This window comes from Hyaena hyaena, unplaced genomic scaffold (genome assembly GCF_003009895.1).
Source record: "Hyaena hyaena isolate Hyena2069 unplaced genomic scaffold, ASM300989v1 scaffold_222, whole genome shotgun sequence".
Taxonomy (NCBI): Eukaryota; Metazoa; Chordata; class Mammalia; order Carnivora; family Hyaenidae; genus Hyaena; species Hyaena hyaena.
In genome coordinates, this window is record NW_024080855.1 from 1,390,900 (window position 1) to 1,417,810 (window position 26,911).

The 26,911-nt window shown below is 39.5% G+C and overlaps 1 protein-coding gene across 4 annotated transcripts in view; it reads left to right on the forward strand.

Annotated features, from left to right (window-relative positions):
* The window catches only part of DLGAP1 (DLG associated protein 1), a 331,657-nt gene that overhangs the window by 123,760 nt on the left and 180,986 nt on the right, over positions 1-26,911 (forward strand). For all 4 annotated transcript variants that reach the window (XM_039243192.1, XM_039243193.1, XM_039243194.1 and 1 more), the window contains exons 3-4: positions 7,147-7,324; positions 19,439-19,679. In XM_039243192.1, coding sequence (XP_039099123.1) covers positions 7,147-7,324; positions 19,439-19,679 — 419 coding nt within the window. The remainder of the gene's footprint in view (positions 1-7,146; positions 7,325-19,438; positions 19,680-26,911) is intronic.

Genomic DNA, 26,911 nt, shown 5'->3' on the forward strand with positions numbered 1-26,911 from the left:
GGCCAGGGGTAAGGGAATGAGCGAAACAGAAGTGAAGCCAATTAAGAGGTACAAACCTCCAGTTATAAAATAAATAAGTCATGGGGATGAAAAGTAAAGCATAGAAAATATAGTCATGTATATTGTAATGACATGACACTGTATGGTGGCAGATGGTAACTATACTTACTGTGGTGACCATTGCATAATGTATACAATTGTTGAATCACTATTTTGAACACCATCATATGTCAGCATTTTGGTTCTAGGTTGGGCTTATGTAGTTGGTTATAGTTTTTATGGATACCAAAAGCAGGTAACTGCCACAAATAAGAAAACTTGGAAAACCATGAAAATTTTCTTTCCATCTTGAAGGAACTCAGATAACATTGTAGAACTCCTGCTGGTAATATTTTAGGAACCATGGAAAAAGTACTAGCAAAAAAGTAAATATTTCCTCAATTTTCAAAAGAGAAGATTCCAACAATTGCAAATAGTTAATCTAATGTGAATTCTTATGAAAATTTCAGAAGAAATTTTTTTACATAGATGGCTTGTCATGACTTAGAAAATAGGGAACTATGATAGATTTACTAACAAGGCACATATAGAACTACCTATATTTCCCTCTTTGAAATGGTTGAGCCAGGCACATCAGAGTAATGTAATTGCATTTAGGATAGTATTTAAAACAGTAGCTCACTTGGGGTGCCTGGGTGGCTCCATGGGTTAAGTGTCTGACTTTAGCTCAAGTCATGATCCCATAGTTCATGGGTTCAAGCCCTGTGTCAGGCTCTGTGCTGACAGCTCAGAGCCTGGAACCTGCTTCAGATTCTGTCTCCCTCTCTTTCTGCTCTTCCCCCACTAACACTCTGTCTCTCTCTCCCTCTCAAAAATCAACATAAAAAATAATAAACAAAACAGTAGATCACAAGAGGGTGCATGAAAAAATTAAAATCAGAGAAACATGGGCTGGGTAATAGGGGCATATGTGAAACAGCTTTACAGCAAAACCTATATTACTGATGGGCTGCATCAACTTGGAAGATCACTGATTCACCCAACCCCAGTCAATAACTTTACAAGTAATTGGGTAAGGAAATAGATGGCATGATTATGGGGAAGGTACGAAATGGTTAAGACTATAGAAATCAGACGGACCTAGCTTTTGATTCTGAGTTTACAAACTTGTCAGCCTCAGTTTCCTCATTTGTAAAACAGAAATAACAATGCTTCGTAATTGTTATAATAATTCCTAATATTGGTGTGACAGATAAGACATTGTAGGCAAGGGCACCTGGGTGGCTCAGTCAGTTAAGCATCTGACTTCGGCTCAGGTCACTATCTCACGGTTCGTGAGTTCGAGCCCCGCTTCGGGCACTGTGCTGACAGCTCAGAGCCTGGAGCCTGCTTCGGATTCTGTGTCTCCTTCTCTCTCTGCCCCTCCCCCACTCATGCTGTCTCCTTCTCAAAAATAAACATTTAAAAAAAAAGACATTGTAGACAAAGCACTTGAATGCTTAGGACCTTGTAAGACTCACGGATTTGGGGTATTGTTATGTTTGCTTCTGTTATCACATATACATAACTGATAAGAACAGTTGATCTATTTATTGCATATTGCATGAGGATGACAGGATTAGCCTTTGACTTCAATATAATAGGAACTAAAGTGTCAAAAATTAGAATGACTTAACTTTAAATCTTTATATCATTTGATATAAAGATCTAAAAGTTGTCCAAAGAGAACCTACCAGAAGCTAAGTGTGTGCTTATAGGCCAAACAATCCAGAGCTGCTTCAGGCCATATCCCAAGAGGATCTTCTATTGAAGAGAAGATAATACTCATTCTGTATTCTGTACTTATCAGCCCACATTTAGAAGCTTAAGTTTGGCTTTGGGTACTTTGTTGTCAAAGAGAAAATAACAAATTGGACTGACTTCAGAGACAAGTCATCAAGGTAATGGACACCCTCGGAAGTCTTGACATAAGAGAAGGAGATAAAGGGGTCAGGTCACCTGGAGAAGAGAAGGCTTAGCTGGAATAGACAGCTGTGTTCAAGACAACTGAAGACTGCATGGAAGGGATGTCTTTTTTGTGACCTTTCGACATGCCAGTAGCGAGTATAGACAGGAAGCATTTGACAATGGGGATTAGAAGAAAGCCAGCGTTGTAAGAATTATTTAAGAGTCTGTCTTTGGTTGCTTCTTGATCTTCTTAAAGTGAAGTCAGAATATGAAACACTGAAAAATCTATCAAAATACTTTTACGTAAATTATAACTGCTCCAGTTTGTCAATGTCACCTATATCTATGTAAGTACATCTGCTCTGCCCTGACACTTTTTAAATGGAAGGAAACACTCTGTATTCCGCTCCAAGCAGCTTTTAGGTCACTATTTCCACCCCCTCCTAAGCATTACCATCATGGGCTTTTTACTAACGAGTACATTCAAATTGTCATCACAGCTTTCCTTGGGATGACATTATTTCATTTCTCACTGATTCATAAGCTGACACTATTGCCAACAGTCTTTCTGCAATCTCTAACTACTTATGGAATGACTTTTTTGGATGTCTTAATCATTTCAATGCAATTTATTCTCAATAATGCTATATCAAGTTTTAATTATATTTCTGTTTTGCAATTACTGGAACAATAGAATTATACTCACATTTTTACTATACTTTCCACCAAATAAGTATCATTTGTCTCTTTTTAATCACAGCAATAATAGTCCCTGAAATACTACTATATTAGTTAAAATGCTTAAAACTTACCTTAAATGATCAATAGAATGTCTTTCAAGGAAGAAAAAAAAAGTTCTATTATGCTGGTCCCCAAATTTGTTGGGAGTTTAATTGCCAAGAGATGAAATAGGAAAGATTAAATACTTCATTAAAGAGAGATTTTTATTTCTGGGTATATCCTCAAAAGAACCAGAAGCAGGGGCTCAAACAGATATTTGTATACCCATGTTCACAGCAGCTTTATTCACAATAGCAAAAAGCAGAAGCAACCCAAGTGTCTGTCAACAGATGAATGGATAAACAAAAATGAAGTATAAACCACAAAATGAAATATTCTTCAGCTTTAAAGGAAGGAAGTTTAGACATGAGCTGCAGCATGGGGTGAACTTTGAAGACGTTATGCTAAGTGAAACAAGCCAAGCAAATACTATATAATTTCGCTTGTATGAGATGCCCTGCGTGGCCAAACTCAGAGAGACATAAAATGGAATTGTGGTTGCCAAGGGTGGGAAGGTGAGACCACTTAAAATCTACTCTCAAATACCTTGTGATCTCACTTATGTGTAGACGCTAAACGAACAAACAAGAAAATGAGCTTATAAATACAGAGAACAGATTAGTGGTTGCCAAAGGCGAGTGTTGGGTGTAGGAGAAATGGGCGAAGAGGGTCAGAAGGTACAAACTTTCAGTTATGAAATAAAGAAGTCCTGTGGATGTAATATACAGCATGGACACTTTCATTAACAGTACTGCAGTGTGTATTTGAAAGTGTTGAGAGTGAATCTTAAAAGTTTACATCACAAGAAAAAATTCTGTAACTGTGTGGTGATGGATGTTAACTAGACTTATTAGGGTGATCATTTAGCAATATTTACAAATAGTGAATCATTCATTAGGTTCTATATCTGAATTTAAAAAGATCTACTTGGGGTTCCTGAGTGGCTCAGTTGGTTAAGCATCCGACTTCGGCTCAGGTCATGATCTCATGGTTCGTGAGTTCGAGCCCTGCATTAGGCTCTGTACTGACAGCTCAGAGCCTGGATCCTGCTTCAGGTTCTATGTCTCTCTCTCTCTCTGCACCTCCCCCATGCTCACTCACTTGCTCTCTCTCTCAAAAATAAACAAAAAGATCTACTCTCTTAGCAATTTCAAGTACACAGCACACTATTTTTAACTATAGTCACTATGCTGCACATCACATTCCCAGAGTTTATTCATCTGATGAATATATTACTATATACAAACTTAATAGTACTATATTACAAACTTAATCATATTTACCTCCGGGGCACTGGTATAAAATCTTGCAGCCTGAGTATTATTGCATCTCTCTCTTCTTTGGCCACCTTACTGACCCACTGGGCCAACCTTGTTTATGTAGCTGCCCCATGGCCAGGAAAGGGTCTCCTATCTTTGAGTACTCTTAAAGGACATGATAACGAGTAGGACTTAGCCAGGCCAAAATCTCAGTTCTGATAAGCCACAAAATATTAACTTAGCAATAACCATTTAGGGAGGAAAATGGAAAAAGATAGATGTCATTTGAATAGCCCAACACTTAAAAATAATCCATCTAACATGAGAACTAGTATTTCTGAATATGCACATGCCCTTTCTTCTTAGCAAGGGAAATTAAGTAATAAATGCACTATTTTCCAGTGTTTCTTCAGTGAGTGTTTCTGCATCAGCAGCACAAGTACATACTTTTGCCCTTTATATTGACAGTTGTGGGCTCCGCTAAGTGGGCAAGATGAAAGAGTTTATTTCCTTATATTTAGAAAGTATGTGTTGTTTTATCAGAAATGACTCACCAAAGTAGAACTATTTGATGCTTTCTGAATGATTTTTCACTTTGAAATTTGGGAATTATGCCTTATTTCATAACCAGTGACCAGGGTGAATGATTGTGGCAATGAGGCCTCATTTCCCCATCTCAGCCAGCAGATAACTCAATTCTCAGAACACTGGACTTTCACTTTGTCTTTTGAATATACACCATTTATGAAAGTCATTCCCCCTCCATTGGTGCCCTGATAACCATTTGGAACAGCACAATCATTTATGTTGACACTATCCATGCCCTGGGTCAGGTTGCAAAAGAGCCCAAGAAACAAATTTACCATCTGATTCTCAAGTTCTAAGGGGAAGTGAACTTTAGGTTATAAATGCTTCCAGCTAAGTCTCTCTTTTCCTAGAAGAGATCTTAAGGGGAAAATGAATTCTTCAGTTTCTATGTTGGTTGGTTGGGATTTGGGGCATGAGCATTTATAAAGTGGCCCATGTGAATCACCATAATAGCACAAAACACATGGCAAATATTTGTGTGAGCTGGCAGAGCAAATAGTTCATGTTTGATAGCTACTTGTAGCATCCACTGAGAACATCCATTTTTAGAACAGTTTCCCTTTTGTAATAATAATGTAGGAGGTTTACTTTTGATGTTAAATTCTAGATCTATTTTTTTAATGTTTACTTATTTTTGAAAGAGAGAGAGAGAGAGCGCGTGCACGAGTGGGGGAGGGGCAGAGAGAAAGAGAGATGCAGAATCCGAAGCAGGCTCCAGCCTCTGAGCTGTCAGCACAGAGCTCCACACAGGGTTCAAACTCAAGAACCGGGAGATTATGACCTGAGCTAAAGTTGGATGCTCAACCAACTGAGCCACCCAGGCGGCCCTATTCTAGATTTGGTCCTCGTAACTTGGTCCCCTTTTCAATGTAATTGCAAAAATTAGCTGCTCATCAAACTCTCAGGTTTTAGTATTACTGAGTCGATCCTTTTTGATGTAATTATTTTAATTTTTAAGTGATTATATTAATACATAATTAATACAAACTTCAAGAATGAGTGCAATCTTATACATTGCAAAAAGGACGTTTGGAATGTGGAGAATATCTTTACCATCTGCAGATAGAATGCATGCTAATAGTTTTTCAGTTGATTTTTTTAATCTTCCCTGTATAATTAATTATATAATCCATGAATAATCAAAGCTTATCTCTTATTTCACAATATTTACATTCCTTGTATCTTTTTTATTTTCTAATTTCATTGGTTATAAGCTCCAGGATAATGATAAATAACAACAATCACATTGGGCATACAACTTTCTCATCAACTTTAATTTTAAACTGCAATGTTTCAGCAAAAATAAAAGGAAGTTAATAATGAAAGAAAAATCACCCTGGGGGCGCCTGGGTGGTTTAGTCGATTAAGCGTCTGACTTTCGCTTAGGTCATGATCTTGCGGTTCGTGGGTTCGAGCCCCGCGTCGGGCTCTGTGCTGACTGCCAGCTCAGAGCCTGGAGCCTATTTCAGAGTCTGTATCTCCCTCTCTCTCTGACCCTCCCCTGCTCATGCTGTCTCTCTCTCTCTCTCCCCTAGAAATAAATAAAAATATTTTTTAAAAAAAAGAAAAATCACCCTGAACCCCATGTGGAAGTTAGCTTTAAAACTTACTAAAAATGAATTGTTTGTATACGTATAGAAAAGCAAGAAGGATATACACCAGACTGCTATGGGTAGTTTAAGGGTGTGGAATTCTGAAGCAGAAACAGGGGTGGAGAGGAAGACCCACTTTCTGTTTTATATACTCCTATATACCTTGGCAATGAGGATTTTCTACTTTTATAATTTTAAACTACATCTTGAAAAAAAATCCAAAGAGTACAGTGTGCAAAGACTTTCTTTACATACCAAGATTTAAAGATATGTGCATTATTAATGGCTAAAATTTAAGTTTTGTTCACTAAGTTCAGTCTCAACTAAACGAGACAAAGATTAGATAGACAAGCAGATGACAGAAAGATTGGTAGAAATACTGGTATACTTATAGATGTATACCCACTTGCTGTTACTAGAAAGTCCAAAAACAAAAAGATGGCAACAGAAAGGAAATAAAAAGGTAAAAGAAAAAGGTTACAGGGGTTCCTGGGTGGCTCAGTCAGTTAAGCATCCCACTCTTGATTTCAGTTCAGGTCACGATCTCATGGTCATGACACTGAGCCCCACATCTCTCTGTGCAGAGCCTGCTTGAGATTCTCTCTCTCTGTTCCTCCCCTAGTCTCCCTCTGTCTCTCAAAATAAATAAATAAACTTTAAAAAGAATTTTAAAAGGAAGAAAAGGCTTACAGACCACAGGATTCTGGGGCAGGAAAGTCAGAACTATTATCTCCCTCCCCAGGATGTGAATGGGGAAATTACTTCATAGGCTGAAGAGAATTTTAATTGCTAATATCATCAGACCTTAATGATTTCTGGTCAAAAGTTTTTCCTTCTGAGCCACCACAGGAGAGTCTAATAATCACAGGAAGCCCAGTATTCACCCCAGAATTTAGGGTAGCATATCAATGATAGAGCAACCATGTCTTATTACTATTTCTATTACTATTAAATGTGCCCTTTCCTTTTTTCTCTCTTAGGATTTCCAATGAACACTCCCCCAAACTCCAGATCCGGAGTCACAGTTACCTGAGGGCAGTAAGTGAAGTCTCCATCAACCGAAGCCTGGACAGCCTTGACCCTGCCGGCCTGCTCACATCACCAAAGTTCCGCTCTAGGAATGAGAGCTACATGCGAGCCATGAGTACCATCAGCCAGGTGAGCACTGTGGCCACGGGCCATGAACTGCATAAGGATTAGTGGAAACAGAGGGCATGAAGTAAGGAGATGGCCACTCGCAGAGCAAACCGCTGAGGGATCAGTCAGGAGGCCCAATCTAAATGCTACACATGTTCGCCTAAGGCAAGCACCTAGGATCAGCAGTCTACCAGCAGAGAAGGGATTCTCTGAACATGGATAAAGGACTTCAGAGCAAGTCCTTGGAAACTTACCAGCAGTCAGTCACTACCAGCAAATTTGCCATTAAGGAGCTGAAGGATAAGGTTCAAAAGACTCTTGAAGGATGGATAGACAGGGTAGATATCACTGGCAACACAAAGGCAGTGTCTAATCACAAAAGTGCAAGTATTGAGCAAGTCATCAAGACAGGGGCCCGAAGACAGGAAACGAGATACGGTCTGCTTGTCTCAGCTGGGTCCCAGGTGAATATTGTATCTTGGTAATGAGACCAAAGTCACTTCTAAAAACTGGTAGGCAGGACTGGGGATGAAAACCCAATAAAGGCATCTTAATGCTATATCCAAAATATTCATCTGAAGGTCCCCCAGTCTCTCCCACCAAAGTTTCAGAGTAGGAGAGGACTGGGCTACCTAAGATCAGGGGCGGAGAGAGCCTGAGACTCTGAGGATCTGACCTTGCAGCTTTCGGGGCCACCAGGGAAGCAGAAGTTGCCCATAGGGCTGGCTTCTTCTGGAAGCACGAAAAGAAGGGTACTTTTTTTTTTTTTAATATTTATTTATTTTTGAGATAGAGAGAGAGAGCACGAGCAAGGGAGGGGCAGAGAGAGAGAGGGAGACACAGAATCCGAAGCAGGCTCTAGGCTCTGAGCTGTCAGCACAGAGCCCAACGCGGGGTTCGAACTCACAAACTGTGAGATCATGACCTGAGCTGAAGTTGGACACCCAACTGACTAGCCACCCAGGTGCCCCAAGAAGGGTACTTTTTAAATGATGTTTAGGAATTTAAATTTCTGTCACAAAAATAACTACCATACTATCTTTTAAATGTTTATTTATTTTTAAGAGAGAGACAGAAAGTGAGCAGGGGAGGGGCAGAGAAAGGGAGATGCAGATAGATCTGAAGCAGGCTCCAGGCTCTGAGCTATCAGCACAGTCTGACGTGGGGCTCAAACCCACAAATTGTGAGACAGTGACCTTGGCTGAAGCCAAATGCTTAACCAACTGAGCCTCCCAGGTGCCCACTACCATACTATTAATTCAGCTAATATTTAATGAGAACACTGGAGCAGATTATACAAGTTATTCAGTGATTAATAGTTCAAAATCCATTCCCACCAAGAGCTTATAAGAGAACATACAAAAAAGATAAAAGTGCTATCACAGTTATTATTTACCTGAAAACTAAAAATACTCTGAGGGAGGTAGGACAAGCATAAGAGGTGTCTTTACTGGGTCAGACACTCTGCTAATTGCTTTATATTTTCATAATATTATTTTATAAAACACCCTGTAAGATATGTAGGTAACCAGATGTTAAATGGGACTTTGTGGCCACTAAATTGTCAACAAGGTCCTGAAGCTAAGGAGAAGAGGGTGTGAAGAGCCAGGATCCTGAAGAGAGAGCTTCCAGACATGCAGTCTAGAAATAAGCATTTTAACAAATATTCCAAGGGATTCTAATAAAGTAGTATTTGATCTGAACTTTGAAAAATGCTTCCTTAAAGCATATTCAAGGAACAGTGAATGTTCTAAATTTGGTGGAGCTCAGAATACTTGTAGAGGCAGCAATGGGAAATCTGTCCTGAATTTTGACCTGGAAATATTTTTTTAATGCATGCCCTTTCGTGCCAGCTCCAGGGGACTAGACTTCATTTATTGGGAATGGGATTGATTAAAAATTAAAACTTCAGCTTTTTTTTATTTGATAGAGAGAGAATGCAAGCAGAGGAGAGGGACAGAGGGACAGAGAGAATCCTAAGCAGGCTCCATGCTCAGTGCAGAGCCCAGTGTGGGGGTCAATCCCAAGACCCTAGGATTATGACCTGAGCCCAAATCAAGAGTCAGACACTCAACCGACTGAGCCACCCAGATGTCCCTAAAAGTTCAGCTTTTAAGCAGGCAAGAGATATGACCAGAACGTTGATGTATGGAAAAAATATAGGGAAGATTGAAGAGGATGAAAGGCTAGAAGCAGAGAAGCTAGTTTGGAAGACATTGTGATCACCAAGGTCAGAATTAATGCTACTAGTGGTGCTGCTGCAAATGGTGAGGACGGTGCTGATTTTGGTGATGGCAGGGAGGCTGGTGGTGAGGGTGGTGGTGGGGGTAGAGATGTAGGGATGGTAGTGGTGACAGTGATCATGTTGGTGTTGGTGGTAATGTGGTGCTGGGGAGCCAAGCACTGAAATTGAACAGTGGGCTGAGAACTGAAGTATCTCTGATCTATCAGAGTGAGACTCTGAAATAGAAACATTGCTCTTGTTTTGTCCCTCCTTCCATAAAAATAGAGCTCTTGACTCTAAATGCATTCTTTTTTTTTTTTTTTTTTTTTTTTTTTTTTTTTGGGAGAGAGCATGAGTGATCTAGGGTGAGGGCAGAGGGACAGAGAGAGAATCTTAAGCAGGCTCCACACTCAGTGCGGAGCCCAACACAGGGCTCAATCCCACAACCTCTGGATCATGACTTCTGCCAAAATCAAGAGTTGGACACTCAACCAACTGAGCCACCCAGGCGCCCCATCTAAATGCATTGTTGAGGGGCACCTGGGTGGCTCAACCAGTTAAGCGTCTGACTCTTGATCTCAGCTCAGGTCATGATCTCACATTTGTGTGATCGAGCCTGAATCTGGCTCTGTGCTACTGGGGCAGAGCATGCTTGGAATTCTCTCCCTCCCTCTGCCTCCGCCCCTCCCCTCCTTGCACTTGCTTTCACAATCTCTCCCTCTCTCCCAAAAATAAACAAACTTAAAAATACATACATACATACATACATACATTCCTGATGTGTAAAGACATGGACCATAGTGAGACTCTGAGAGCAGAGCGGGGTGGGAACTGGGAAAAGCTGACTTTGGGGACTCTAATATCTGCTACTATACATTTCCTTACTTTAGATAAGTTTCCAAGAGCATGGATGCCTATCTGTGCTGCTAATGCTGTCCAATGATACTCATCATCCCAGCTCTCAGGGAAATAGTTGGTACCTCATTTGGTGAAATTTTGACTTGTCAGTCTTTATTTTTTTCACAATAAGCAAAATAATATTTAAAATTTCTTTTAAGCTTATCTTTATTCCAGATAGCCTCATAGTCACACAGCCTTCTGGAAATATAAAATAGTCTATAAATCCAGCTGTCATTCATGTAGAAATACATTAATGGATTTTAAAAAATTGGCCACCTGGGTGGCTCCATTGGTTGAGTGGCTGATGTTGGGTCAGGTCATGATATTGTGGTTTGGGGTTCGAGCCCCACATCAGGATCTGCGCTGATAGCTCAGAGCCTGAAGCCTGCTTTGTATCTATGTGTCCCTCTCTCTCTGCCCCTCCCCCCACTAACACACTGTCTCTCTCCCTCAAAAATAAATATTTTTAAAATTGTTGAAAAATGCTTATACCCATCATTGCTTTCATAACCTTAAGTGTTTACATTTTAAATGTTCAAGACAGGAGAAACATGCTATTTTCCCCCATCAGGACACTGCATCTATGCAACTGCCTGACTTGGGTCCCTTTGCCACAGATCTGACCTTCCTGAGACAATACCCCTTCCTAGTGACAGCCTAGTAAGATATCAACAAATCACTGAAGAAACACATGTGGACCCTGATGCTACAGCAGGTCAAGCTCTGCATTTCAATGGTATAATCATTTAGCCTTGAGTAAAATACAGCAAGAATAACCATCCAAAATGGATTCCTAATGCTACATCATTTTTCTAGTTCCATATTCAATTTTCAAGTAACACAGTATCTTTAAAGATAATTTCAAACTTTCTGTTGCAGTTCCAACACTGTCATTATTCAAAGGAGAATAGTTTCTTCTTCAAAGCAATACTACCATGTATATTCTAGATGTTTCAAAAAGTGGCTAGCTTTTATGTTGAGATATTTCTCTCTTATAGATCGTTAGTAGCCGCTCTAATAGTATAGAATTTAAATGCATTATATCCTATTCCCTTTTAAAACCTGGTATGTTAGTCATCAAAGGCTCCTGGCAAGATCAAAGTAAAATGTTTTAAGCGAAGATATTGGTCTAGAATAACGAAATTGTTTGTTTCTGCCATTCATGCCTCATAGAAGTAAAATAATTTCCCTACAACATATCGTGCTTGCGTGACAGAGAAAAACTCTACTTTTTCACTATTTATTCCCTTTCTATATTTTTTAATTATATATACATCTAATAAAATGAGGGCTTTTTAAAGTAAAGCTTGAGAAGAAAAAAATTTTGAAAGTCACATTTTTAAAAAGTATTTAGTATAATAACTAGTTTATTTCCAAATTAGCTTAATTTATGTCTTCATCCACTTCAAGTTCAAATATCTTCATCTGGAATAGTAAACCAGAAGCCCACAGACATCTTTTGTCTGGCAATGTGTTGGATTTTTACATCATTTTTTAAAGTTTATTTATTTGAGAGAGAAAGAGAGAGAGAGCATGCATGAATGAGAGAGAGCACTTATGGGGGAGGGGCAGAGAGAGAGAGAATCCTAAGCAGGCTCCATGTCTTCAGCACAGAGCCCAGTGTGGGGCTCGAACCCACCAAACTGTGAGATCGTGACCTGGGCCGAAACAGAGAGTCAGACACTCAACTGAGTGAGCCGCTCATGTGCCCCTACATCATTTTTTTAAAGTGAGTAGACAGGGGTGCCTGGGTACACAGTAGGTTAAGCGTTTGACTCTTGCTTTCAGCTCAGGTCATGATCTGATCATTTCCTGGGTTTGAGCCCTACACTCGACTCCACACTGACAGCGCAGGGCCTGCTTGAGATTCTCTCTCACTCCCTCTTTCTCTTTCCCTCCCCTGCTCATGCTCTATCTTTCAAAATAAAATAAACTTAAAAAAAAAAGTTAGGGGTGCCTGGGTGGCTCAGTCGGTTAGGCATCTGACTTCGGCTCAGGTCATGATCTCGTGGTTTGTGAGTTAGAGCTCCGCATCAGGCTCTGTGCTGACAGCTCAGAGCCTGGAGCCTGCCTTGGACTCTGTGTCTCCCTCTCTCTCTGCCCTCCCCAGCTCACACTGGGTCTCTCTCTCAAAAATAAACATTAAAAAAAATTTTTTTTAAAGTGAGTACACAGTTATTATGTTCAGCAGTAAATCAGTTTAGCTGTGATTTGTGACCTAGACCATCCCTTTGTTGTACAGATACAAAGAAATAAAAACTCAGATGAAATAAATGTCTTTGAATACAGTCAGCAACAAAACCTAGAAACCCAAGTGTTCTGACTCCAGCCTACTAGTATTGGGGTATTGAGGGCAACAATATTACTACTAATGATAATAGTAATAATGGAAATTATAACAATGGAACAGTTATCATGTATTGCTTACCTGATATATACCAGAAGCTTTTCATATTCTCTCATTAAATTTCATATCAACTATAAAAAAGATCATTTTTTAATTTATGAAATTTAGTGTTACAGAATTGGAGTAATTTGTTTCATTCTTCCAACTACACTATCTCACAGAATAACATCCACTATTTATGTAGTGTCTACATGTGCCTGGAAGTAAATGTGCATTTTAAATGTTTTATCCTTAAGGCGTACAGTGGAGATAGGTATCATTATACCCATTTTACAGATGAAGAAAGTGAGGTCCAGAGAATTCAAGCAAATTGCCCATGATATAGTAGAAAGGGCACTAAACTATTCCTTCCAATATAATAAAACCAAATAGATCTCAAATATATACAATAACACAAAATGACAAAAATTAAAATTAGTAGACTGTATGTATGATATTGTGGTAAGACTGATAGAACTTTTTTTTTTTAATTTTTTATTTCTAGGAGAGAGAGAGAGAGACACTGAGCAGGGGAGGGTCAGAGAGAGAGGGAGTCACAGACTGAAACAGGCGCCAGGCTCTGAGCTGGCAGTCAGCACAGAGCCCGACGCGGGGCTCGAACCCACGAACCGCGAGATCATGACCCAAGCGAAAGTCGGACGCTCAACCGACTAAGCCACCCAGGCACCCCAAGACTGATAGAACTTTTAATAAAATAAGAATTCCAGAAAACATAAACCATTGACATCTGTTGTAACTAAAAACTAAATATTTCTCTGTGACAAAAGATATCATAAAGTTAAAATGCAATTGATTAGCAGGGTATTAAAGTGTTTTTATAAATAAGTAGGAAAAGAAAAACATCCTAAAAGAATGTAGGGCAAATCTTGTGAAATAGCAACTCAGAGGGAAAAAATACAAAGACCAATAAATATAAGAAAAAATGCTTATACACACTGGCAGGCTGATAAAGACAAATCGAAAAAGCACAATATCATTTTTGACCTATAATAGTTGCAAAAAGTGCTAATATCCAGTTCTAGTGTCCATGCTGAGAAATGAGCTCTGGCTTACTCGCTGTTTGGAGTGAACTGCCGCAATTGCTGTAAGTCGGTAAAAATCTACAAACGTGTAAAACATATCTTTTGGCACAAGAATCCCACTTTTGGCACTCTATAATACAGAAATAAAAGCACCAGTATATAAAGATAAATGCACAGCCTCCAAGTACATATCTGAATCATCATCCACGAAGGAGTAGTTGAATATATTATGGTACAATCATTCTATACAATTTTACAGTGGTAGTGACTTAAGTGTCTGAATTTCTCTGAGTCTCCATATAAGAGCAACTAGGCAGAAAAAACCCAAAAGTCATGGAGAACACTTACAATAAAATGAGGTATAATAGGATATTCCATGAACCCAAAATATACGTGGATAAGAACAAACCACAAGTTGCCATAAGCCTACACAGTATCCACATTTGCGTGAGACATAGAGGGAAAACATGAGTTTTGTGAGAGACTTGAGCATTGCAAAATAAAACAAGCGACAGGTATTCACTGGAAAGTTCAGGGCGCCTATTTGAGAGCAGCAGCTGAAAGTGGGAAGGATTTGCATTCTCTACCAGCAGATAACTTCAAGGCCCCTGAAGTTAGGTCAAAAAAGACTGGAGCAGTGTGAGCCTATATGTACACTGGAAACCAACCACCCAGTGTTTCCTTCCAGGACAGGGCCCAGGGCTGAGAAGAAACAGATGGGAGTGAAATCAAATATGAACAACATAAAGACAGTAGCAAAGAAGAAAAGAAAACGCCCAGGTAAAAGTTGGGGACAGGAGCAAAGGAATCAGGAAATATTGCAAAGCTAAAAAAAATAAAAGAGGAAGTCCTGGGAATTTGAGGGGGGTTATCTTGAACGTACCACCCTCTCAAAGTCAGAAGAACTAATTTTACAAAAACAACGAAGAACAAAAAATTCCTCATGGTAAATCACATTCAACATCACTGTAAGAAGAAAGGATGATAAGGAACAGAGTAACAGTCCTACAGAAACTGAAAGCATGCAGAAAGACATACCCACAAAATAGATCAAAACTGTGACACACTACACTTGATCTTGAACAACATGGGTTTGAATTGCATGGGTCCGCTTATACATGGATTTTTTTTTTCGATAAACACAGTACAGTACTATAACTGTATTTTCTCTTCCTTATGAGATTTTCTTAATAACATTCTTTTCTCTAACTTATTTTCATGTGAAAATATAGTGTATCATACATATACAAAAAAATGTGTTAATTAACTAAATTATGTTATCAATAAAAACTCTGGCAATTAATAGTTACATATTTGTGGAGTCAGAGGTGGGGAATCAATACCCCAACCCCCACATTGTTTGTTCAAGGGTCAACTGTATTTTATTTTACTTTCTTAACTTTTTAAAAATATTTATTCATTTTTGAGAGAGAGATAGAGAGCAAGTGGGGGAGAGGCAGAGAGAGAGGGAGATACAGAATTCAAAGCAGACTCCAGGCTCTGAGCTGTCAGCACAGAGCCCAACACGAGGCTTGAACCCACAAGCGGTGAGATCATGACCTGAGCCAAAGTCAGATACCTAACCGACTGAGCCACCCAGGTGTCCTGGATCAACTGTATTTTAAAATGCACTAAACAACATTAAGAACATGATATAAGACATTAGAGAAAATGATATATCTGAATTTCAAAAACTTAAAAATAATGTCACAAAATTCAGGGAAGAATTAGAAGTAAAAGAAAAATCATTTCAGAAATGAAGATTAGGCTAGAAGGAATATAGGAGCAAGTGAATGAGATATTTCATTCATTAAGAAAAATAGAAATCTAAGAATAGAAACCTTGGGGGCAGCTGGTTGCCTCAGTCGGTTAAGTGTCCAACTTCAGATCAGGCCACGATCTAATAATTTGTGAGTAGGGAATCTCTGTTGTCAGCACAGAGCCCACTTCAGACCCTCTGTCTCCTTCTCTCTCTGTCCCTCCCCCACTCATATGCACTCTCTCTCTCTAAAATAAATAAACATTTAAAAAATCTTTTAAAAAATAGATAAATAAAATCTTGGAAGGGAATAAAAAGGCATAGGCAAACTACTATAAGCATGAATGAGTGTGGGGAATATTGCTTCCATGAGCCCAACCTGAAGAATCTACTGGACAAAGAGCTTTAGACAACCCAAATGACCAGACATAAGAACTGTGATGAATAAGTGTATGGACTTATTTCTGGACTCTTGATTCTGTTCCATTGGTCTATATGTTGGTCCTGATGTCAGTGCCAGATTGGTTTGTAGCTTTGTAATTTATTACAAAGCTTTGTAATAAATTTTGAGATCAGGAAGTGTGACTCCCACAGCTTTGTTCTATATCAGTATTGCTTTGGAAATTATGATGTATCCGTGTACTTTTCTTTGTGTTTTTGTTCTTGGAATTCTTTGAGCTTTGTGGATTCTAACATCTGACAAGTGGGAGTTCCAGAAAAAAATAAATAAAAGGAGGGAAATTGCTACTGAAACAATTCAAAAAATGGTCCCAGAACTGAAAGATATGATTTTGCAGATTGAGAGGGCCCACCCAGTATCCAGCACAGTCGATGAGAAATATCCTCACAGGGAACATCATGGTGAAATGTTAGCTCTTTTGAGACAGAAAGTCTGTAAAAGTTTTCAGAAGGGGATGAGAAAAACCAATTCATATGAAAGACTCATGAACGAGAAAGGCATCCACTTTCCCAAACTCTAGCATAGATGGAGGCTCAGAGACAAGGAGCAAAGCCTGAAAACATCTGAAAGAAGAGATGAAGGCTAGAATGCGAGCACACTCTCCCTTAACAGTGGAGGTAGAATAGAGACATTTCCATCAATGCAACGCAGCCACATTGTTTGAGGAAGCACTGGAAGATTTGCTCCACAAAAAGGAAGGAATAAAAAAGAAAGAGGAAATGGCCTCCACAATAGTCAAGATAATGAAGAGTACCCTCACAGTGATAAGGAAGACAGACCCCAGGACAGCAGTGGGCTTGGCAGCCATAGATTGCAACAGGAGGTCAGAGGGTCCAAGGGTAATGCTTTAAATGCAGGAAGGAAACCAATAGGTTATCAGAGGTCTCTGAACATAGCAAAAAATCCACATAAGCAAGTTTTCGGAAATATGAATGCAAATACTGTAAGATCCAGGTGGAAGAATTGAAAGTGATTGCCTCTGAGGAGGGAGAATCTGGCAGGGTAGGAGCAAGGTGGGCCAGGCGTTTGCTCTTTTTCTTTATAAGCCATCTAGAATTTTTTGACCTATATCTGTAGAAATTTGATAAAGAATAATCTTTTTAATGAAAAAGTGGTAGCAAGCATTAAATATATAGTTTTATTTATAAGAGACTAAATGAGGGCTAAAGCAGGAGAGAATATATAGGTTATGCACTCTGACAATGTAAATATAGCACAACTATTTTAAAGGAGGAAAGAATAGAGAGTGTATACACAGAAAAAAGAGGAATCATTAACTGTTCTCAATAATGATACTGGCACAGTATTATTAGTATGCTATTCTGAGATGGTTGTGCCTATGAAAAAGAAACAAATGAATAATTGTAGAATACTCCAAGTCTATCATCTCCTATGCCCCTGAGAACCAGGATTTTAATATGGAATCAAGGTAGAAGTATAAATATAATATAGAATAGATTACATTAAAACTGTGCAGACTGGGGGCACCTGGGTGACTCAGTCAGTTAAACATCCAACTCTTGATTTTGGCTCAGGTCATGATCTTACAGTCATGGGACTGAGCCCCAGGTTGGGCTCCACATTGAGTGTGGAGCCTGCTTGGTCTCTTTCCCTTCTATCTGCCCCTTCCCCTCTCACTCTCTTTATAAAGAAATAAATAACCATTAAAAAATCACAACTCTGTAGTCTGAATTTTAATCAGACCTATTTGCTAGGTCTGTCTGTCAAAATGCCCAGTTTTGCCCACTGAACAATGACCAACCCAGTAGCCATGACAGTGAACCTTCCTGGTGTCCAGATTGCATCCTTGTGATACTATTTTCCATTAAAAGAGGAAAAGGTTTGGGGTTCCTGGGTGGCTCAGTCGGTTTAGCATTTCTTTGTGATGTTTGGCATATTGATTACTAAGGGAAAATCTATATATGCATGCACACACACACACACACACACATGCAAATATAGTTTTACTTTTTACTTTGAAATCATTTCAAGTTTATTAAAAAGTTGCTTGTAAAAGACAAAGAATCCCTATATATCCTTGATCCAGATTCATATTCGTATTCCTTTTCACTCATTTGCTCACTTTCTCTACTTCATAATTAATAAACATCATGTCCCTTTACCTGTGAACGCATCTCCAAGAATTTCCTAAACATCAAGGAGATATATATATTATATATATTTAATTTTTAATATGAACATATATAATTATTAGCCTTGAAAACATGCATGGATTTTATACCAAATTAAATAAAGTACATAAAAGTACTATTTTAAGCTGTAAAGAATCGTTAAGAAATGCATGTCTTTTTCCACTTGGTATGCCTTAAGGTAACTGGTCACTTCTACATGAAGTTTAAAGAAATTTGCCATTATCAGAGTATATCCTCAGATAACAGAAAATAAAGGAAGTCAGAAATTACAATCCTTTTCAGTAGTTGTTTTAAGCTTACTTGTAGTTTAATTGCTTAATAAATTCTTAATTACTCATTAATTTAATATTAGGGAAATTAGACATGAAGTTCTAGAGGGTGGCAGAAATTTGAAGAATGCTTCCATGTCTCTATCAAATCAGCCTCAAAGTGAGAGAAATTAAGTGAGGTACCTGGTCTGGTTTATTTTTTTCTTTTTTAGATGGTGCTCAAACCCAATATAAGTTATGTGCAGAGGAATATAAGTAAATAAAAACTGATCTTGTTTAAAAAGGAGAACTTCATTTGGAAGATTTTAAAACACATTTATAAATAATTTGTGGGCCATATCAGCTTTTTATAAAGAAGAATGAGACCTTCTTCAGATAGTGTGTAGATTGAAAATCTCCATAGTGCTGTTCAAGATTTTGACATATCTGGGTTTGGCCTATTTTTGTGCAGAATGAGAGTGTCTTGCCAGAAAATATAGGGCCTGTTTTCATAATTTGCACTAAATTAAGCTGCATTTGACACTGAAATCATTTGACAAGCCAGTCACTTGCAAAAGTATGATAATAAAGATACTAGTTTCTAAAATGTTTATACTAAAATCTATTCCACTGAAATACCCAAACTCTCACCCTGGACTGATAAAATTGTTCTGTAGGTTTGCCTTTATAAATAAGAATTAACACCTGGGCATGCACTAGAATAAGACTTCCCAGCCCCACACTTCTTCCATTCTGAAAACAAAGCTCTTTTCCTTTAGAATTTAATGGACTGTTTGGGCTTCTAAACAAAATGCAGTTCAATTATGGATTGTAACACAGAGGGAATAAATTGCATTGGCGTTGAATGCAATTGGATGGGGCTTTCTCGGGGAAGACGCTTGAAGGAGAGGCCGCTTCTCCGCCAGGTCGGAGGAGTCATGGTACTCTGTCTCTGCCCGCAGGTGAGCGAGATGGAAGTGAACGGGCAGTTCGAGTCCGTGTGCGAATCTGTGTTCAGCGAGCTGGAGTCGCAGGCGGTGGAAGCCCTGGACCTGCCGATGCCCGGCTGCTTCCGCATGCGAAGCCACAGCTATGTGCGGGCCATTGAGAAGGGCTGCTCCCAGGACGACGAGTGCGTGTCCCTGAGGTCCTCCTCCCCCCCACGTACCACCACCACCGTGAGGACCATTCAGAGCAGCACCGGTGAGTGAGCAGAGCACCTGTCCCCCGGGTGCCCCGTGACACCACACCACCACAAGCCTGGTCTCTGGGCCCAGGACTACAGAAAGACTGTCCCAAAAGACTGCACGTGGTGTCCTACTGTTATCACACAGTCACCAGTAACAAAACACCACCCATGCCTTACAAAGAATTGTTTTGCCTCCCTGCCTGCCCCTGTCCCCAGGCTTTTGGCCACATCCACAGCCCTTCTCTGTCTCCATCTCTGGCACCAACAGAGAAACTTCAACTACAGGTGCAGAAGGGACAGCAGTGAAGCAGAGGAGGGGGTCTTTCTAAAATCCCCAGACAGCATCCTAGCAGCCAGCGAAGTCATCCCACCAGCTCCTACTGGCCACAGCCAGGCCCTGACTTTTAGGGGTGACCCTTAAGCAAATCAGATACCCTGACTGCTAAGCATCACGGTTAGAATGCCTTTTTTTTTTTTTTAATTCCAAGATATCTACAAAATGACTATCCCCAAAGACCTGAAACATCAGTGTAAGAAAAAAGGGAAGAAACAGGTGATTCAGTAATACTAATTGAACATCTTACAAATTTTCTTTCATTATAACAGGTATCATTATTTTAAAACCTGCTGTCATATGTATACAGCATCTTCTTTTCCCTCTAAAGTGCAGTTAAGTTTCTGCAGTTAAATGGTATTTTTATCAGATTTTAGGTAGAGAGGCAGAGAAGAGCTTAATGGGTTTCCATGACACTGAGACCTGCATAAGAATATAACCACGAGTTATATATGACAGTGTGCATTGATTTTTTTAATATATATATTTATCCCATTTGGGTCCAAGAAGAAAATCCCCTCCATTTTAACTAGGCTTAACTGTGTGATTGAATTCAATGTAACTCCAATAGAGAGCAGTTCTATAAGACCATCAAACCTAGAGTCATGGTAAATAGTAATGAATAAATTAGAAGGAAAAGCCTGTGCTAGAATATTTTAGTATTCAATTTTGGCTCTAGGTGCATCACATGGCAGGAATTACCATTCAGCCTAGAACTTTTGCAGGCTTGAGAACTAACAGGTCCTCAAACCTGAGTTAGAAGTCCTACTAAGCAGAGATGTGGAGTTGAGGTAACAATTTGTAAGAAGCCATTAGAGGCGAAACAGTAGTCAGGATCAGGGAAAGAGATGCTTCTAGACGGTGCCCTCGCTCTAAGACTCTGCAGGGAGCCCAGCAACTCTGGCATTGGCTGGCTATCTCCGACCAGATAGTGGGTGTGCATTCTCGCTCACCAGGAAATTCTACAAGAACAGCCACAGAGGAGGTTAACAAATAAGGTTGACTTATAAAATGAAAAAAAAAATGTCGATCATCCATGGGCATATTTCTGTGTGTGTTTACGTTCATGCAGTAAGTGTAATTTGAAGATCTGCCCTGTGCCTCTAGTGTATCGCTATGTCTTATTGTTTCCCCATTTTCGCCACCCCCACCCAGCCCTTTCTCCGTGTCCGGTCCACTGCTCGCTATAACAGTCTCGCCGCCTGCCAGCTGTTCTGTGCTGAAGTCAACTCGTCAAATACACAATCTGCACATCCTTGCCCTGAAGTACTAGGGGAAAGAGAATGGCCACTGGCTGACTCCTTCCCCCTCGAGGAACAGTGTTGCGGATAAAGTGGCAAAAGACTCCAGAATGGCTTTTTTTTTTTTTTTTTCTGCTCGCCTCTCAGAGGATTTGTGCTTTTCTTATTTAAGAAACAACTTACTTCCACCTCTCACGTCAGTCAGTTCTTGTGCCGTGCTCTGGACTTTTCTGAGACCTTTCCCAGATACTCGGGAGGCTCCTGGAGTTCAAACAGTTGAGTTGCCAGATAAAATCCAGGGTGCCAGTTAAATCTGAATTTCAGATAGTAAATAATTTTTGCAGTGCAAGTCTATCTCAGACATTGCATGGGGCATACTTATACTAGAAAATTTTTGTAGTGTTTGTGACAAAGTGATTTGTAGTAAATGCGACAAGCCCATCAGAGGAGATGAGTAGAATCTGGGAGGGTGTCTTGCATTGTTCCTTATAGAATATAAATTGATCAGAAGGTCTTTGACTGGAGGTCCTATGGAGAACACTCAAAAACAGAGAGAAGTAAATAAAAATACCATAGAGGTGATTGCATCGCTCCTTCTCATGTGTCTCATCAGAAGTGCTGCACTCCACCTACCCCACCCCCCACCCCCGCAGCTCTCCGTGGGGGGGAAGGCTCCATGCGTGGCTGCAGCTGCATGGGTTAAGGGCAGGAAGATGTGACCTGTCCCCGGGAGTGATAAAGCATAAAATACCAGAGTTTTGCACAGGGAAGCTGGTGACTTCACCTTTTATCAAACTGAATATTATGATAGATCATCTTTACAGTCATGGAAAAATTAACAAGGACTAAACCATTGTAGTAAATTCTAAGTAAGCCCATCAGATATTTTAAGATGGCAACTTTAAGAATTCTAATATCACTTTTCAGTTTCTCTATGCTATAGATTTGTTCTTTTAAAGTTATTATTTTATGATATAATAAGGCTCTGTGCCATTCTACTCCTGCCATTACTCCCATGCTAGTCTCTCTCTCTCTCTCTCTTTCTCTCTCTCTCTCTCTTTCTCTCTCTCTCTCACACACACACACAGACTTTTCCTTTTCTCTTACATGATCGCTGTACTATCATATTAATTTTCTTCTGCTGGTTTTCTTCTTACGTTGGATCAAATATAATTTCCTGTATGGGCGCCTGGGTGGCTTAGTCGGTTAAGCGTCCGACTTTCGCTTACGTCATGATCTCGCAGTTGTGGGTTCGAGCCCCGCGTCGGGCTCTGTGCTGACTGCCAGCTCAGAGCCTGGAGCCTGTTTCAGTCTGTGACTCCCTCTCTCTCTGACCCTCCCCTGCTCACGCTGTCTCTCTCTTTCTCCTAGAAATAAATAAAACATTAAAAAAATTCAAATATAATTTCCTGTAGAAAACACAGAAAATCAACTTTCTCACAGGACCTACTAATTTTCAAAAGAGGTGCTCATTTGTAGAAATCAGGAAATTACTTGGCTCTAATTTTAATCATTTCCCCCATGTACCCAGGTCAGATTTACATCCCTGTTCTGTAGGACGTGACATAGATTTCTCCCCTGGTTTCTCTTCCTTTGCTCATTATTCTTGGATACTCACAACAGATTCTATTTTTCCTAAACTTCCTTTTCCCTGGGAAAAGTTCTTCTGTTTTGTCAACTGCAGTTATTAGCTATAACTTCAGCAAAGTACATGCAGAGTCTTTGATTTCTGTGTCAGCCCGTTCTAATTGTTCAAGTTTTCAATGAAATATACTCAGCTTTTCTCTTCAAGCCTTGTCCATTCTTCATATTAGCAAGATGAAATCATAAACAAAAATCGACAAAAGTGTCTGCTACCATGTGGGAGTGTTATGAACACGGGCTCAGCTCTAAGTGGCCCCAAGGATCCCCTGGTGATATGAGCAAGAATGGTGACTCGTCCCAGCAAATCAGGGGAAATTAGGAACTGAGTTAGAGTGTTACAACAATTATGCTTCTCTTGGTTTATTAACTTTTTGGCTTGGGTAACTATGATAGCATCCTATATTCCCTCAGACTGTAATCTGCTTCAAGCACTCAGATATCTCTCCATCTAATAAGTTCAACAAGTTTTTATATAAACTATGGTAGCTAGTACTATTAGACTAGGATTAGAGCTACTGTAGGAAAGTACAACTTAACAATGGAACAATTAACCTCAGGACTGTGGGGAAACAAGCACCCTTACATCAGTTGCCTGAATATTTTAGGTAAAGGTAGAACTTGGGGCTGGAAATATACCCACACTCCACTTTAGAGTATTGGATTAAATTTGCCTCTTGAATATACCAATATAATTGAATGTGTTTAAGAATAATTTTTCTTTTTACATCCTGCACTGAGCATCTAAGATCTATCAAAAGTATTATCACATTGTAGCTAAGGCAGGCAGACAGACTTGTATCTGCTGAATAAACAAAAACATTATATAATAATCAATCAATAGATACAGTCATACAGATACAGACACACACTTGGTCCAAAAGGACAAAAAATAAACTGTTTGCAGTGGTTACCCAGCAAGGAGCGGGTGAGAGGATCAGGTAGTAGGGACACAGGGAAATTTCTAAATAAGCACTGCTTTTTATGACTAAAAGCCAATACAGTATTTGATTAAAATAATACTCTGACAGAAATAGGCAAACTATCACGATATAGGATTCTCTGATTTTTTAAGAAAAGCATTCACTTTGAAATTACAAGTTTTTCAAAGAAGCCTTATGTAGTATAATAAGATTTCTTAAATGTTTATTTACTTTTGAGAGAGAAAGAGAACAAGTGGGAGAGGGGCAGAGAATGAGGGAGAGAGAATCCTAAGCAGGCTCCACACTGTCAACACAGAGCCCAACACATGGCTCGAACTCACAAACCATGAGATCATGACCTGAGCTGAAATCAAGAATCGGACATTGAACCGACTCAGCACCCAGGCGTCCCACAATAATATAATTTTTATAAAGGATAAGTAGGTTCATTTGCCACACTGTGCCTCTTGAAGTTTGGCATGTGTGCTCTATTCTTTTCTTATCAGGGGAAGCCTTAAAAGTTGATGGAATTGAACAGAGCTCCTTCCCTTCTAGGAGCCCCCAGAAAGGGCAGTGAAAACCAAGGATAAAGCATTGCCACCAGACCAGCAGCCAGTGTCCTCCAGTCGGGGAGTCGGGACTGTGTGCCCTCCTGGCTATGGCTTGGAGCCACATTAACAGCAATATTTACACTCTTTTTTGAAAGAGGCATTCTCCCTTAAATTAAGACTCACTCTTCCATAACCCTACTTCACAGTCTCTCACTGCTGTCAGATCTGACCCATCTATTTCAGTTTGCTCATTTAGCAAAAGCAGGTACCCTTTGATAAACTGAGGTTGGGGCTAATGTTCCCAGAGTTCTCCCACTGGCTTGAGTCTTCACCCCCAATCAGCCATCCTATCCAGGATATTGAAGCTACCTTTGTGTACCCTACACTTCAATCTCATACACTCTGCCTCCCACCCACCCCAATAACAACAAAAATCTTTAATACAGAAGGCCTTAAGCAGAATAACATTAAGGCAATAATTTACATTTGCAATATACTTAGTAGGCATTCAGTAATGGAGGAAGGCGAGAGAAGATGCAAAAAAATACTGGTTTTTATTGCAGCATAATTGACATATTACATTAGGTAAGTTTAAGGTGTACTATGTGCTGATTTTTTTAAATGTTTGTTTATTTTTGAGGGAGGAGAGGGGCAGAGAGAGAGGAAGACACAGAATCTGAAGCAGGCTCCAGGCTCTAAGCTGTCAGCTCAGAGCCCCAAAGTGGGGCTTGAACTCACAAACTATGAGATCATGACCTGAGCTGAAGTCAGATGCTCAATTGACTGAGCCACCCAGGCACCCTATGTGCTGATGTGATACATTTATATATTACAGTATGATTACCACCATAGCAACCTCCATCAAGTCACCTAATTAGCATTTCTCTTTTGTGGTAACCACATTTAAGATCTAGTCTCTCAGAAACTTTGAAGTATACAATACAGTATTGTTGACTATAATCACAGTGCCTTGCATCAGATCTCCACAACCTATTCATCTTCTAACTGCAAGTCTGTACCGTTGACCAACATCTCAATTCCCCAACCCCCTAACCCCTGTAACCACTATATTATAGTTTCTACTAGTTCAGCTTTTTTAGATTCCACATAGAATTGATATCATATAGTATCTATCTTTATGTGACTTGATTTTTTTAATTTTTTATGACACTTATTTCACTTAGCATAACACCCTTAACGTCCATCCATGTTGTCACAAATGGCAGGATTTCCTTCTTTCTTGTGGCTAGAATAATATTCTAGTATATACATAAGCCACATCTTCTTTATTCATTCATCCATTGATGGACACTTAGGTTATTTCTGTTATCTTGGGTACTATTAATAATAGATAGCAGAAAAATACTTACATACCTCACTAACAGCATGTTTGATGATTGGTCACTTTCCTAGAGAAATAGCATTGCTATTAAAACAAGTTTAATCATAACATATTAGCAGAAGAAACTTCACATAGTCTAGTCTAGGGGTCTGTAAACTACAATCTATGGGCCAAATCCAACCCTCTGCCCATTACAATCTATGGGCCAAATCCAACCCTCTGCCCATTTTTATAAATAAAGTTTGGTTGGCACAAAGCCACACTCATTTGTTTACATACTGTCTGTAGCTGCTTTCACTCTTCAAAATTTTTTTAGATTATTTATTTCTCTTGAGAGAGATAGAGAGAGTTTGATCAGGGGAGGGGCAGAGAGAGAGGGAGAATCTCAAGCAGGCTCCATGCTGTCAGCACAGAGCCCAACGCGGGGCTCAAACTCACAAAACTGAGATCACGACCCAAGCCAAAATCAAGAGTCAGACACTCAATTGAGTGAGCCACCCATGTGCCCCTACTTTCAGTCTTTGACAGCAAGCAGAGTTGAGTAGCTGTTGCAGAAACTGTAAAACCTGGAAAGCCAGAAATATTTACTGTCTGAGTCTTTACTGAAAAAGGTTATCACCCCTGATCTAATGCACTGAACCCATTTTAAGGTAGGAAAACTAAGGTGGGCTTCTGTCTGGAGACAAAGTCAGAATAAAACTGCCTGGGGTTCTCCACACAGCTCTTGCTTATTTGAGTCCCAGCTCTTGAACTTATTTATTGCATGATTATAAAGTTCATCTGAACTCATTTTCTTCATGTGTGAAATGAAATTATAGTGCTGCTTCTCTTGGCGGCATTAATGACCACTTTGGGAACATCCTTAGAGTTTAAAGAAAGAAATTTCTTTCTATGAGGCACTAATTTAATTAATCAGTTTTTATAAAGCAAGGAAGGAAAAGTTCAGAAGTCCAAGGAGACGGACAGCAGCCAGAAGTGTTTTGAACAAAGAGGGATTCTTTTCTATTCAAGATAAGATCTAGTAATAAATATTCAGATATTGCCTGGACTGGTTCCCTGTTCCTCTGCTAATGTGGTTCCCTTCCTTGAATTTCTCTAACCATCTAAGTAAAACTGGAGACCATCCACTTAACACCATCTGAGGTGAAATAAAGAGACAGAGAGAGAGAGAGAGAAAGAAAAGAATGAAAACGAAAGAATGAAAGAACAAGAAA